Source organism: Vidua chalybeata, chromosome 5 (assembly GCF_026979565.1).
Source record: "Vidua chalybeata isolate OUT-0048 chromosome 5, bVidCha1 merged haplotype, whole genome shotgun sequence".
In the NCBI taxonomy this organism is placed as follows: Eukaryota; Metazoa; Chordata; class Aves; order Passeriformes; family Viduidae; genus Vidua; species Vidua chalybeata.
The window spans coordinates 17,733,506-17,747,774 of NC_071534.1; the positions used below are offsets into that span (position 1 = coordinate 17,733,506).

At 39.5% G+C, this 14,269-nt stretch overlaps 1 protein-coding gene across 1 annotated transcript in view; it reads right to left on the reverse strand.

The window, feature by feature from the left end:
• The window catches only part of GUCY2C (guanylate cyclase 2C), a 44,180-nt gene extending 30,320 nt beyond the window's left edge, over positions 1–13,860 (reverse strand). Inside the window, exons 1-8 of the mRNA XM_053943463.1 lie at positions 13,647–13,860; positions 12,627–12,739; positions 11,382–11,449; positions 9,318–9,533; positions 6,813–6,934; positions 5,849–5,945; positions 2,943–3,072; positions 1,589–1,724 (exon numbers count right to left, since the gene is read on the reverse strand). Of these exons, the coding sequence (XP_053799438.1) occupies positions 1,589–1,724; positions 2,943–3,072; positions 5,849–5,945; positions 6,813–6,934; positions 9,318–9,533; positions 11,382–11,449; positions 12,627–12,739; positions 13,647–13,860 (1,096 nt within the window). The remainder of the gene's footprint in view (positions 1–1,588; positions 1,725–2,942; positions 3,073–5,848; positions 5,946–6,812; positions 6,935–9,317; positions 9,534–11,381; positions 11,450–12,626; positions 12,740–13,646) is intronic.
• Positions 13,861–14,269: the final 409 nt, after the last annotated feature.

Sequence of the window (14,269 nt, forward strand, 5' to 3'; positions counted from 1 at the left end):
ACTTTTCTTTTAATACCACACTACACTTTCTCTACAAAATCCAATAAAAAGTGTTGAACTGACAGCACTGAAGAGGAAAGTCTCCCTCTAGCTACAACAAAATATATTTGTCAGATTTATTCAGCATACCAAGAATGTCAGAGTCACCTCCCTTGAAGAGACCATTTTGGAAGTGAGAAGCAAAATAGTCTGTTTCCACCTGCAGTCTGAATATATCAGCAGTAAAGGAAATACAAGGATACTTTCACTCCCTTTATTCTTTTGAAAGCTCTAATAATAATGTTTTAACCATGTTCTTTTTGCCTTTAGCCTCCTCTCTCTGTATGTCAGCAAACGTGCACATTGAGAAATTGCCTGTGTAGCACATTACAAGGATTTTAAGGTGGAACTTCCCAAATCCCTCAGCACAGCTTGACTTTGCTTCCATGAAATCAGTTGCCTCAACATGAGCACAAGCTTAGCCAGTATGCACCACTCCGAAAAGTGTCACCTTCATTTTCCCCCTTTTTTATAAGAGGATTTTTTGATCAGTTTCAGATTGTCCGTTTGCTGTTGTTGATGATGACTTGTTTTATTTCTCCTAAGTTCACGATCAGCATTATTTTAGTTCAGCAATTCCCTTCTTCCTTTTCACCGCAAAAACTGATGCTAACTTTTTCATGATCCACCTCCTTAATATCAAAACAATTATTGTATGAAATCCCTACTGTACCAGACTCCATCACAAGAAAGAATGAAGGTGATTCAACACCTATCACTTTCAGAATTTTTTTTTTAACTAAACCTATAAATTATGATGAGCATTACAGTGCTGTATTTTAGATGAGTAAAAATGTCTGTGCAACTTAACTTTCAAACTTAAACAGAAGAGATGAGTTTACTGACACTCAGAAAGGGATGCTGTCTCCAGGAGGAATTAGTAAATTATATTTTGCTAGGTATTGGATACCATGGTTATAGCAAAGATAAGCCTGCAACCTTTCCTATCTTAGGAAAATCTGGGAAACTTCTACACATATATTTGCTGAATGTAGGTGGGGCATATACACAAAACTTTCAGTCATCACTTTGGTACAGATCTTTGATATAAAGCAACAACTGGACTATACTCCCAGAGAGATAATGTTTTCACTTCCTTGTGTAAGTTTTGCCTCTGTCTTTTCCTATTATTGAATTCTGTGGTTTTAAGCCCATGGCCTACAAAACAAAAGCCCACCAGTGCTAGACAACTTGTGAGAGGAACAAGAAAGTTGACTAAGAGCCAACCCACTGTCAACTGGCCTACACCCACACTGCAGGCATCCAGGCCTACATGGCTTTGTAAACTGGAAAAGGTTGAAACTACTTAATTAAAGCTCAGCCAAGTGACTTCAGAGTCATTTTGAACATCAAATACTGAAAATAACATCCTTGTAAAAATTATATAAAAAGAAAAAAGTCTGGGAATTATATAAAAAGAAAAAAGTCAAGTCATTGAAAGGCTTGGACTTGTTTAGTGTAGAAGTGACTTCTCCTAAGAGTGTTTAAAATCAAATTTCTTTCCCCTCATCAATTCAGTGAACCCTGCAAAGGATGGTACTTTTTTTACCTTCAAAAGTGGTATTTCGGAATTCATGGATTAAATTGAAAGGTGACATTGGGCTCTGTGAGACGACAAATTTCTTGACACTATATCCAAACAGCAACACTGCATTAAAATAGCCAGCAAGAAAGTCATCTTCCATCTAGAGCAAAAGAAAATAAAAAATGATTGTTTGAGAGTTCATGTTTCTGCCATAAAAACTTTGATTAGCTCCATTTGGCAGAAACTCCAGCACAGAACACCAGAATCTGCTGAACACTGAGTGAGTAGATGGCCAATGCCCCATGAGTGTTCTCATTTTGAAAAAGAAAGGTAAACAAAATATATTTTTGATATATGAAGACAGGGAGGTGCTGAAAACTTAAAAGAGGCCAATGTAAAGGTCTGGCATGCTGATCCTGGTGCAAAGGATTCAAGAAATCCTACACTGTAGGTTCTTGGCAGTTCTGCTTTGCTCAGAGTGTCCCAAAGACCCTGGCATTAGATTAGAGTTTCTGAGCAGATAATTCAGTGTGGTGCCAGCAAGTTTGGGCTTCCCAGTGGTCACAGCTCAGGGGCAAGGAGCTGTGCCAGAATTTCCAGCAGCCTGCCATAGAGCTGGCACCCAAAAAGCATTGAGCCCAGGCTGGGGGATCTAGAAGCCCTGTAAATCCAGCCAGAAGGTTCAGGCTGCCTGCTGGAGAGCTGGAGCTCAAAGCCACAAATCCTGGAAGAAACTCTACATGAAGGACCTGGTTCCTGGGCAGATGGCAGGAGTATCAGTTTCACTAAACAAATGCAGCATTTTCATAGGTTCTGCTTTTCTGGAAATTAAAAAAAAAAAAAAAACAACAAACTTATTTCCTATGGCAAAAAAGGTTCCTGATTTTGAAGCTTATCTGGAAAGCCACTGGAAAGAAACTGCAATGGCTGTCATCTCTTAGACATATCTGCACAGACAAATTAGCCAACAATTATTAGTTCTGAACTTTCCATGCTCACATCTCAATTACACATATAGATCTTTTTGAGTGATGCCTTGCAGCTACGTGTAAGAGTGTCAGTCACTCAGATATGGAGTGGGAAAAGCATGTGCCAGTAAGTCTCCCTCATGCCCCGTGAATAGGAGACTTGCAGAAGAAATTAAAAGTTTGAGTTGAACTTCACAAAGCAGGATTATGAGATCCTGCAGATTTGCCTTAGGATACTATATTTTGACATCATTACATCAGGACAAAATACCATCCTGCAATATTATAAAGAGATATCAGCTTAGAAGCATGACAGGGGATGATTACAGCTGCATTTTTAGTTTTCGCTTCCTCATACATGAACAGAAATGAACCAAATGCAATAATCAGATATAAAACAGCGTTCTTACCAGGATGTTGTCCTCCATCTCTATGTAGTCTCTAATTACAGTATTGTAGCTGTAATTAGCTGGTGGCAGGGTCAGGACAAGCACGTTGCGCATGTAATCAGCTGAGATGTTCTTCTTGAAGTACACGTTACTGCAAAGCAAAGCATAAGAACCCCATGAGCACTGAACAACAGGGTCAGTGGTATCCATAACAATCACCCACTTGTTCCAAACAGCAGTGTTATTTAACAGGTTAAAACAGTAGTTCTAAAAATAAAATTTCATCATGCACACAACTCTTTCTATCATTCATTCCCTGATGCTAGCTTTTGTGCCTAAATATATTAAAAGGCAATATCAAGGAGATCTGCCAATCTGACACTCAAAGGTTGTTGTGAACTACGATTATTGTAACTGTTTGTTTTCTGCCCTGTTTATTTCCTCTTTTTTTTTTTTTCAAGCAGAGTTTACGTTTATTAAAACTCAGTTTCTCCTTGGAATCCACAATACTGCAGTCGTAGTTTCTTCGTGTTACTGTTCCTTTTTCTGAGCTCTTCTGCACTCTTTTTGCTTGTTCTGCTAATTTTGATATTTCCTGCTAGAATTGAGCACAGCAGGAGTTGCACTAAAAGCATTTAACAGGAGGAAATGAAACAATCACAGAGGTGCAGAGAGCAGATTATTGATTCATTTGCTTAATTCAGTGAGATAGGAAAGTCAGAGGAAACTCTGTCAACTTGAAAACTCTGCTAAAACAAGCAGAAGATGTTGTAGCTTTCAGTTGTCTTTGGTTTCATCACCCTGACAAGCCAGCTGGAAGTGCTTCACAGACTGGCCACGACCAGATTCACAGGTTAAAGAAGAATTCAGGAATAGATATTAGTGTCAGCTGGCAGTATCTGTCAGTGGTTATGGCTAGATTGATAGAAAAAATAATTGTGTGAGCTTTCTCTCATTATTCATGTTTTATCATACTTTTATTTTCTCAGTCAGTACTGACTGTACAGTACAATCAGTACTGTATTAAGACTTTTTGGAGACCATAGACTCTGCTCCATGGCCATTTGATTGGATTCTTACACCAGAGCCCTGTCCCTGCCTTTCCCTGAACCTTCTGACTCTTACAATGCACGTTTCACCCTAAAGAATTTCAAAATTTTCAATTTTTTTTTCATCCAGGCTTGGACTGAACTAGCCAGTTGAAAAGGAAACCTCATTAAACTCCACTAGACTGGATAATCCTCCAGCATCCCACCTCTTTTGAGGGAGGCTTAAAGACTGTGTTTGTGTCCTGCTTGCCAGACAGCTCAGAGCTGAAGAAAATTTAAATCCATCACTTTTTCAGAGGCACTTCACTCCTGGAGAAGTATGGGACTTTGCCTATTCTCCTTCCTACAGCTTGAGTTTTCATCTAATACATCTGTCTGTATTTTGGGGTTTTTTTAAGAAGAATAATGTGATTTGAGATACTCAGCAAAATAAGGGGTCTGTAGAAAGTTTAAGGGCAGCATATAAAAAAGCCTGAGGCAGCTGGGTATATCAGAAGGATGCATATCACACCAAAGAATCCCCTAATCACCCTCAACTATTGTAATGCAACAATTATATCTACAATGCCAGTGTTAAAGCACTCACATACACAGTTCCCACTGTGCATTTGCAAAGAAACAGGAGTTGAGGTCAGTTGCCTCAGGAAAGGCAAATGGGGATTCCTAGTGCCTGGATAAAATTGTGGAATGTGAAAGCTCTTAGAGGCACTTCTGAAAAATAGATATGGTGAACCTGAAAGCGTACAGGATAGAGAAGATCCTGTTAAAACCTGAGCAGGATCCAGTTTGGAACCAAAGGTTTAATCTCTGAAATCATTAACCCAGAGTTTCTCAGAACTGACCTGCTATGGCCAGCTTTAGACACAAGAGCTGGGAAGTCCCACTGGCCCTAGAAGTTCATGGAATCCTTTTGCTACACCAACAGTGAAGTAACATCAAGGCATGGGCACACACATTTGCCTTGCCTTGATCATCCATCCATCCATCCATCCATCCATCCATCCATCCATCCATCCATCCATCCATCCATCCATCCATCCATCCCACCAGCACTGCCCCAGGCAATTAACTTTCTCCCAGACTGTGACTTGCTATGGCAACCGGGACTATACCCAAAACCCACCTGGTTTAGGTATCTACACTTAGTTGTACTGATGTAATCTCTGCTGTGTCACTTAGGTTTAGGGCCAGAGATCAGCTCTCAGTCCTCATATACAGCCAAGGCTTTTGAGGATACCATTGGTAAAGCCAATTTATGTCAGACATCTTCTATAAAGAGTTTTGTAATTAGCAGTGTTAAGAGGAAATTAAACAATAGAAAACTTAGGTTTGCTAAGAAACTTCTCTGAGAAGTTATGTTTCTGTGGTTATAAAGATGTTGAAGAGAAGGTTATAAAGTGCAAGAGTTATAAACTGGGAGGACAGTTATGTCACATAAATAATTTTAAAATTGAATAAATGGAGTGTAGAAAAATATACTGTAAGTCCTATTTACATAATTGTCTGGCTGGGCAGAGTGTATGAAAAAGGTACCATATCTCAAACAGACCATATCTCATGGCCATTCTGACTTTGGACTCTGTGCTTCTTTCATGGTTTCCTGCACTGAGGAGCCCACAGGAACACATTAAACCTGCCTGCTCTGTTGCTGCCTCAGAAAAACATTAAATGAGCCAAAAGGGATTTTGTAGAGGATGTGCCATGAATTAAATACTATGCACACTATTTAAATGGCAAGACATGAGGAAAGATGGGAATAGAAAACATTTTTGTGAAAGAGCATTTCTTCAACAAATCAGTTCCACTCAGATTATTTCCATTACCTATATCCACCAGCAAATTGCAGAGAAAGGAAGAAAAGCAAAGGTGATACTTTACTTGAAGAGATCTATCAGGATGATAACGATGTCATTATCCACCTTCTCCGTCCCTAGGTCTGAGCTGATGTCCTCTGGAGAGCCACACATGATGATCACTACAGAATGGGCAAAAATGGAGACAGACTGGTGAGATTTGCAGACAAGAAGAGCATGTTTGCCTGCTCCCCCATGTTTGAGTAGCAGGCAGTAGAGCAGCTCTGGGTTAAGACACATTATCTGTGCTGTACTGGGGCCCAGGCACAGAGCTCCAGCCTCTCTGCAGTAAAACCAGGATATCTGAGGGGAAGTGGTAAAAGATGCTTCAACACCTGCACCATTTTCTGTCTGATTGCAGCAGAGCACTACCATTATCTCACTCAAATAATCATTAGGAGTTGTGGTGCCATAACAGCTACTCAATATGAACATTTCTAGGTTAAATGGCCTTCAAGTAATGATTCCATTAGATTGCTTACTCTCACACTCACTTGGCATGCTGATGCCAGGTGCTTAGTCTTAGGAGAAGATGAGGTATTTATTCATTCATTTTTCTAGTTTAGAGGAATCATTTCCAGAAGTGCCCCTTGATGTCAAAATGAGGTCCATTAATGTACCAGGGCTGCAAACACATGAATGGTAGAGAGCTTGCAGTATCTATATTCTTGTAATATTTAAAGCCCTTCTTAGAGAAATTGTGATCCCTGGATTTCTTAATCTCTCACAAAAAACAGCTTGTGCCTAGATGGGATAATTTACCCCAAAAGCTCTCTGGAACCAGGATATCCCCCCATATTTTATGAGGATGAAGAGAGGAATCTAGGAACTTTGTGCCATTTTATCTTTACATCCATGTAAAATGGTGTATCTTTGTTTCCACTATTTCTGGTGAAAGGCTTTCCCTATAACCTAACTAAGGGGTGGGTTTGAGTTCCTTGGAAAAGCAGCTCACTTGCAGGGACAGTGCAGCCTCAACCCCTCCTTACCATTGCTTTTCCGGTTTGGATTTTTCACAGTTTTTTTAAGCAGCTCTGGAGTTCTTAAAATATCCTTGAACTTGAGTTTTTCAGAGAACTCTGTGATTCCAGCATCTAAAGCATTCATGTACCTGGCACAAGGGAGCAAAGATACTGTCAGGAAATTGCTAACTCCTCACATTTTCCTAAATCAACCATAGTGCAAGATAGGCTGTTCAGAGCACACAGGAGCGTTTATAAGCTGGTATGAAACCTTTTCTGCAGCAATAAAAGTGAAAGAATCAATACATGTCACAAAATATGCAGAAATGCTTGGAAAGTCAACCAGAGGTATTTGAGCATGGTTATAGAAAGGGTGGATTTGGAAAATGCAATGATCTAATAAGACATTAACAATTAAGAAAAAAAATAATCAGAGATATGAGGAAATTGCAGGAAGTGAATAGACTAACGGGGAGGCAGAGCCAGGACTCTCTGCTATTTAAGACATCAGTGGTAATGTAAGAAGGCACATGTGAAGGTTCAAAGGACTAAACAGGAATTACAGAAAGAACTGAGATAAAAACCACACATGTACCTTGACTGTGAGAGAAGTAAAGGAAGAAAGGCAGCAACAAAAAACCTACACAGAATCACTTAAAACTTGAAGGGAAAGATGAGCTTAGCAAAATAAACAAGGAAGTAAAGTTTGCTAAAAGATTAAGGAAAGCCATTCAGCTCCTGAATTTTACTCTTGCTTCAATATGTTATTTCTGAGAAGAGATATTCTATCGGAAATAAAAGTTAATGTAGAGGGGAAACCAAAATAACTTTCTTTGTTTTCAAACTACATAACCTTTGATCTACCAGCAATGAGATCTCAGTCCTATGAGCTACTAAGTACCTTTTGCTTCCTTTTTTTCCTTTTTATTTCTTCAGGAACAGAATCATTAACCGCTAATTTACAGAAACATATGCATATTTGAAACATAACTTGATTTTGCTATCACTGTGGGTATTCATTTATTTTTATATGTATATGGGAAAAACAATTAGCTCATGCAGTAATACTTGTGCTTTAGAGAAAATGGATTTTTTAAAATTAGACTTCAAAAACCTTCATGTTGACAGTTTCTATTAAGGCAAGATGAGATGCATGGTTACAACTAAATTAGGATGAAAAGTGGGCAGAGATACAAAATTTTTTTTGTTGTTGTTAATTCAATAATAAAGGGACTTGAACAATTCTGAAGTCATAAAGAAGGTCCTGGTCAGAAGCATTAAAAAAATTGAAATAAGAAACACTTGGAAAGGTCAGAAATAACTTCTACGCAATTATTTCACTGAAAGGTATGAAACCTGCAGAATTAAAGTTCACAGGTTTCGCTGAAGTGTGTGTAGTGAATTGGCAATTACAGCTGCAAACATGAAGGAGTAGGGATTGTAGTAAGAGATGAACGAAGCGCACTGATATTTCAAAATATCAAAGAGAGGTAATCATAGCAATTACATCATGTGATCAAGTTGCTATCTATACTAAGAAAGAAGAAGGAAAAAATAAAAGTCCATAAATACCTACAGAAGAGTTAAATGGAGATCAGGTTTTAGATCTCCTAATTCAGAAAAAAAATTCTTTTAATTCTGGATCCAAAATATTCCATGTATATGCTTCTATCAATCTGAAGCAAACACAGTCATAAATTTTGCTTAGAATTCTGCAAGTCTCTCAGGTTCTGAATTAGAAATACATATAATTGTTATTTCCATGAACTCTTTGCTACCTCTCAGCTATGTTTATAAAATTAGTAGGAGAAATGAGATTTTTTTTTTAATTAATCACCTTTTTATTGGAAAAAGCAGCATACACACACACGAGCTGAATGTTAAATAAGACTCAAAAATAGAAAAATAATTCTAAATACTGGTATATTAAAGAGCCTACTCATCTAAAAGCAGCCTTTGTTTTTAGGCAAGGAGAAAACCCAGCATTTCTGAGAACCAAGCACAGCCTGATGTTTCAGGTCACAAAATGAAAGCTGTCTCCTTTGCTCCAAATTAGTGAGAATATAGCTTAAACTCTGCAATCACTGGGGTAATTTTGTTTGAAGAAATATAAAGTCTGAGTTTTGGAAATAGTGCCTACAAATTGAAGCCATTAATGTGGAGAAACATTTTAAGAGCTTAGTAAGACCCCTGACCTAAAAAGGCATTTATGGGGAGCCTGTGGAGGAGCCTCTCATGTCACACTATTTCTATTAAGGAGGCTGTAAACAAGTATTTTCATCACAAACGACATGTGGGTTATGTTGTCCAAAAGAAAAGCAAAGGCTTGCAAATATTTAAAATAGACTGAGAGAAACATTCAGGTAAGTGCTACAGCTAAAAGCTACAATTCATCTTTTCCTTCTTTCATTCTTTGGTAATAGTAAGGCACCTCCTAAAGTGTAGGACTGAGAGAACACTTTGCAGAAATCATGTCTGAGGGTGGAGACTGCATTTATCAAGAGTTGGGTCAGAGGTGGATCCAGATCTTACCAGAGGCATGCCTCTGAGGTTTCAGTTCTCTTGTAAATGTAGACAGATTCCCAGGTCGTGGTTTTGAATGGCAGCTCAGAATGTCTCCAAAAATGATAGAAGAATTGGTTCAGTTTCCTGGCTGGGGTCAGAAGGCGGGTTAGGTTTTCTTTGTAGTCACAGGACAGTCCAAAACTCCCTACAGAGATCAGAGGCAGGCTCAGTATTGTTTCAAGTCTGAAGGAAGAGATAAGAGGACAAGTCTGAACAGATACCAAGGCAGCTACCGATTTCCATCCTCACCTCCCTCTCCTCTTGTGCCCTGAGTTAGTTTAACACAATTGGAACCTGAACTAGAAAGTTCCTCAAGAACACAAGCAGATTTCAAGTCTGTATTGGTACCAAAAACCCGGTTGAAGTGCTCTAGGCATCTTCTCACAGTGTCCCCAGTTACACCTACCCTTTTGGGTACCACACACCATTTCAATCCCAAGGGTTGTCACAGGAGTCCAAAGGCTCAAGACAGCCTTCTGCTACCTGGCTGCCATTACCATGGGATGGATTTCATCTCCTTATTGGGACAGTGCTGCAGGGTGACAGCTTTTTGCCATCACAAAAGCTTTACTTCTATAATTCAAAGGAAAAATCTTTTCGTTTAACAAAGGAGTATTTTAGGAGCTGTGCAACAGCAGCAGTCAGGGAGAAAAAATTAAGGCAACCCTCTGCTGACAAGGAATTTGTAAAACAAAGATCATTTTATACACAGAGACAGTAAGCTTTTAAGGACAAAAGTATATTCCTGGATGCTGCGATGTTATCAGACTAAACTCAAAATGTTTTTGCTCTTGTATGCTGTTTTCTTATAACAGGGATTTTTTCGCCTGCAAAAACTATGGCAGTAAGAGTTGTTGGCATTATTGTGACAAAATTTTATTTTCCAGGTAAAGTTCACTTACCCAATTACAGGGGTTTTAATTATTGCAATAGAAACAGACATAGATGATGTAATAAATAATGACAGGGGGAGTATTTCACTAATTAAATAGGCTTTTTTTTTCTGATAGACTTAGAAGAGAATAAATTATTTCAGTTAAAAGAGACCTACAAAAATCATACAGTCCTGACTACTTCAGGACTGACCAAAAGCTACAGCATGTTATTCATAGAAACATAGAATGGTTCGGGTTGGAAGAGTCCTTAAAGACCATCTAGTTCCAAACCTCTGCCATGGACAGGGACATTTTTCACTAGAGCACTTACTAACTGCATTGTCCAAATGCCTTTTAAACATGACAAGCTTAAGGTATGTTCCATCTCTTGAGGAAGCCTGTTCCAGTGTTTGGGCATGCTCCTGCTAAAAACATGCTTCCTCTAATGTCCAACCTATACACACAGCTTTGAATCATTCCCACTTGTCCTCTTGCTGAATCCTAGGAAGAAGAGATCAGCACCTCCCTCTACACTTGCCCTTCTCAGGAAGCTGTAGAAAGCAACAAGGTCTCCCCTCAGCCTCCTTTTCTCCAAACTAGACAAACCCAGTGCCCTCAGCTCCTCACAGGACATGCCTTCCAGCCTTTTCACCAGTTTTATAAGCATTCAAAGACCTTCACATCTTTCTGAAATTGTGGGGCTCAGAACTACACACAGAGCTCACAGTGAGCACAGCTGGATAATCACCTCTCCTGACCAGCTGGTGATGCTGTGTCTGATGCACCCCTGGGTAGGGTTTGCCCTCTGCGCTGCCTGGGCACACTGCTGACTCTGGGGGTGCCAACCAGCACCCCCAGATCCCTTTCTGCAAGGCTGCTCTCCAGCTGCTCTTCAATCAATCATTCAACTTACTGTCAGGAATTAGAAGTTTCCCTACTAAAGCTGGGATTTTATCCAGGGTTTGGAAGGGGGTTTTTTTCCACCTACCAAACAGAGTGGCTATGCATAAAAGTCTTACTGCCTTGACTGTAGACCTCGAGGTGTCGATGTGCTCTAAACACCAATGTCTCTGCAGGTTTGTTGCTCACAAAATAACTTTGTTCAGCAGCTGATATCTTTAACATCACAATATAAGGGGGAAGAATCGGTACTTACGAGACCATTTGGTAGGTGGCATAAGTGCAAGCTGGTCCTATGACAGCACAGCCAAGTGTGCCAGAATCCTGCAAGGAATCAAAAAGGGTCATTTGGGATAAAGCAGAGGACTGGCAGAGAGAGGAGGATGGGAGAATGAAGAAAATTGTTGGATATGAGGAGTCACAGAATTTACCTACCAAAAGCAAGAGAAAAGAGGAGCTACAGAAAGTTTAAAAGAACAAACATAAAGGAGAGGAGGAAAAAATTCACATCCAGAAAAAAGATAGAGTACAACATTTGTTAAGACACAGACAGCAAGTAAGGATTAAAATATTGTTATAGTTGTGCATTTGAAATTACACCCCAGAAGAGTTTGCATTTGCTGAAGACAGGGTGGTTGGTATTACAAGGTCCTGTGTATCAGAAAAATTATTAAGTAAGTGCATATGAAACTAGTATTTTAAAAAATCCTTCCATGACCATCAAATGAGACCTGACCTGTATCTTTGTGTGTCACGAGGGACAATTTCTTAGCAAAGACTAGAGCATGGTCATAGACTAGTAGACTTGAAAATTCTCATTGGATTGACCAAGTTTCACTCGGAAGTGTGAAAATGTTCAGAAACTTGGCTTCTTGTAATGCACTGATTTTAACTAAAGCTTTTCCTCATATTAAAGTATTCACATAGTTTCTCTCACGTGACTTCTTTGATTTCTAGTGAGAAGCAAGCACTTCATCTTTGCCCTTTGGGCATAGTTCCATAACCATTTCATTGGTAACAGTGCCAGCCTAATGATTTCTCTGCCCATGTCCCCATCCTCACCACAGGTCTCTCTTTTGTGTATTGTGTAAACTGATGGTGAATCAGATGAGGATCTGATCCAGTTGGGAATTGACCTTTTTGCTCTGCTTGGGCTGTTTTGAGTGTTTGATTGTCAATTGTTATTTGGGTTGTTTTTTTTTTTTAATGAACTGCTTTGGCCTGTCTGACCACACAAAGAGTTGTGCAGATATAAAAAGGAGGTAACTTAAGCATAGGAAAAGGAGCCAAAAGCTGAAGGCGATCTCTGGGAAGCATTCATAGAATCTCTCTCCAGTATTTGCCTACTTCTTTTCACAAAACATACAGGAACATCTTCTCTTTTAAAACTTCACTTCCCTGTCAAATTTCTTTGGAACTGAATAGCAGGATTAAAGGTTAAGAAGGAAAGACAGAGACACACAGACCCACCCAGGCAGAAGGAAAGAAGTCTGCTACTCACATAAATGGTTTTGATGAGCTCCACACCTTCACAGGTGCTAGTACGGCAGGCTTGTGAGACATAGAATGATGAAGTAAAGGGGTGGAAGATGGCATCCACTGTAACATTTTCTCCTGTAACACAAAAGTAAAAGCAAACAGCATCATGAATTGCAGGTAACCACTAATACACTATTATCCCTCTCCTGACACAGGTCTGAGCAGCCTTATACTCTGCTTCTGCAAAGTCTACCTAGAACCTAACCTCCACTACTACGGATCTGACTGTTAAGTCTGCTCCAAGGTGGGCTGCTGATTTCTGTTGAGTGTTAGTACTTTTAGTAAAAAGTACTTCCAGTGTTGACCATTACTAGACAAATTTTTTAAGGCTCTGTAAGAAGTAACTGAGAAACCACTTTCCAATAAAATTGGACAAAGTCTCTTAAACTAGAGGGCAGATAGGGAATAGATACTATTTATTTTATTATTTCCTTGGAATCTCTTTTTCCCATGATCTTCTAGAGAGCGACAGTAGATTGGTGATATTGAAAGACATAAGGTATTAAAATAAAAGCAATATTACTCTAAATGAAGGAAAATATGAACTGCAGATTCTTCACACTTCAGATCATGACCTGATCAACAGATAAGGTCAAGAGGAAAATTATTTTCAGAAAGTAGAGGCTAATCTAGTCAGGAGAGGAAGCAAGAGCAACCCAATTACTGCACAAGATGGATCACTGGTCTTGTCTGATCCAGTTCAATAACTTCCACATTATCAAACCCAGCTGAACATCTCCAGAGAAGCATGCAGAAAGAGTCTGCCCAAACACCATGAAAATATATATGGTTCTGCCCATTTGTAGAGCACTTCTATTTATACAAAGAGAGGTCATTATTTCCATAAGATCTACATAAGATGGGCAAGCAAGGAGTCTGTCTGAGAAGCACCTTGATAAAGGTCAGATGAATATAAAACTGTGACACAAAGGGTGACAAGAAATCACAGGAAGAGAAGGGTAACCAACACCCATTAGCTTACCTGTCATCTGGAATTCCTTTTGTACCCTTTCCAAGGCTTGTTTCACAGCTAACTTCAAACTATCAGTACTTAATGGGAAATCCGAGTAATTCATGAGCATCACATTGATCACGTAGCTGTTGTTGCTGCACCGATTTGAAGCCACTTTCTTCAGCAGCTGCAATGAGGAAAACAAAGGCCAAACGGCCAGCACCAATACCAGTTCCTTCATCATTGCTCAGTTTAGACCCATTGTGTGTGCTCTCCCACTTCTTTTTGTCTTCTAACTCTCTTTCTTTCAGATACCCTACATTGATTTTGTTCCTGGATATAAAGAAAGAAAGAAAGAGATTTCCGCTCTGCAGATTCAAAGACAGGCTGTGCGATCCTTCTCTCCTGCACTTCCCTATCCCCTTCCCTGCCTTCACCTCTGCCCGTCCCTCCAGTGTACTAGGTGGCACTTCAAGGTGAAAAACTAGCAGCAGCAAAACTCAGGAAAAGAGAGAGGCTAAAGGTTGCTGAGAATGTTTGCTCATGGAAAGGCTGAGGCTATAAACGGAAACATTCCAGAAACCTTGCATGATAAGTGCACTAACTCTTCATCACATGCATAAGCTGAGAGAAGAAAGAGGAGGGGACAAATG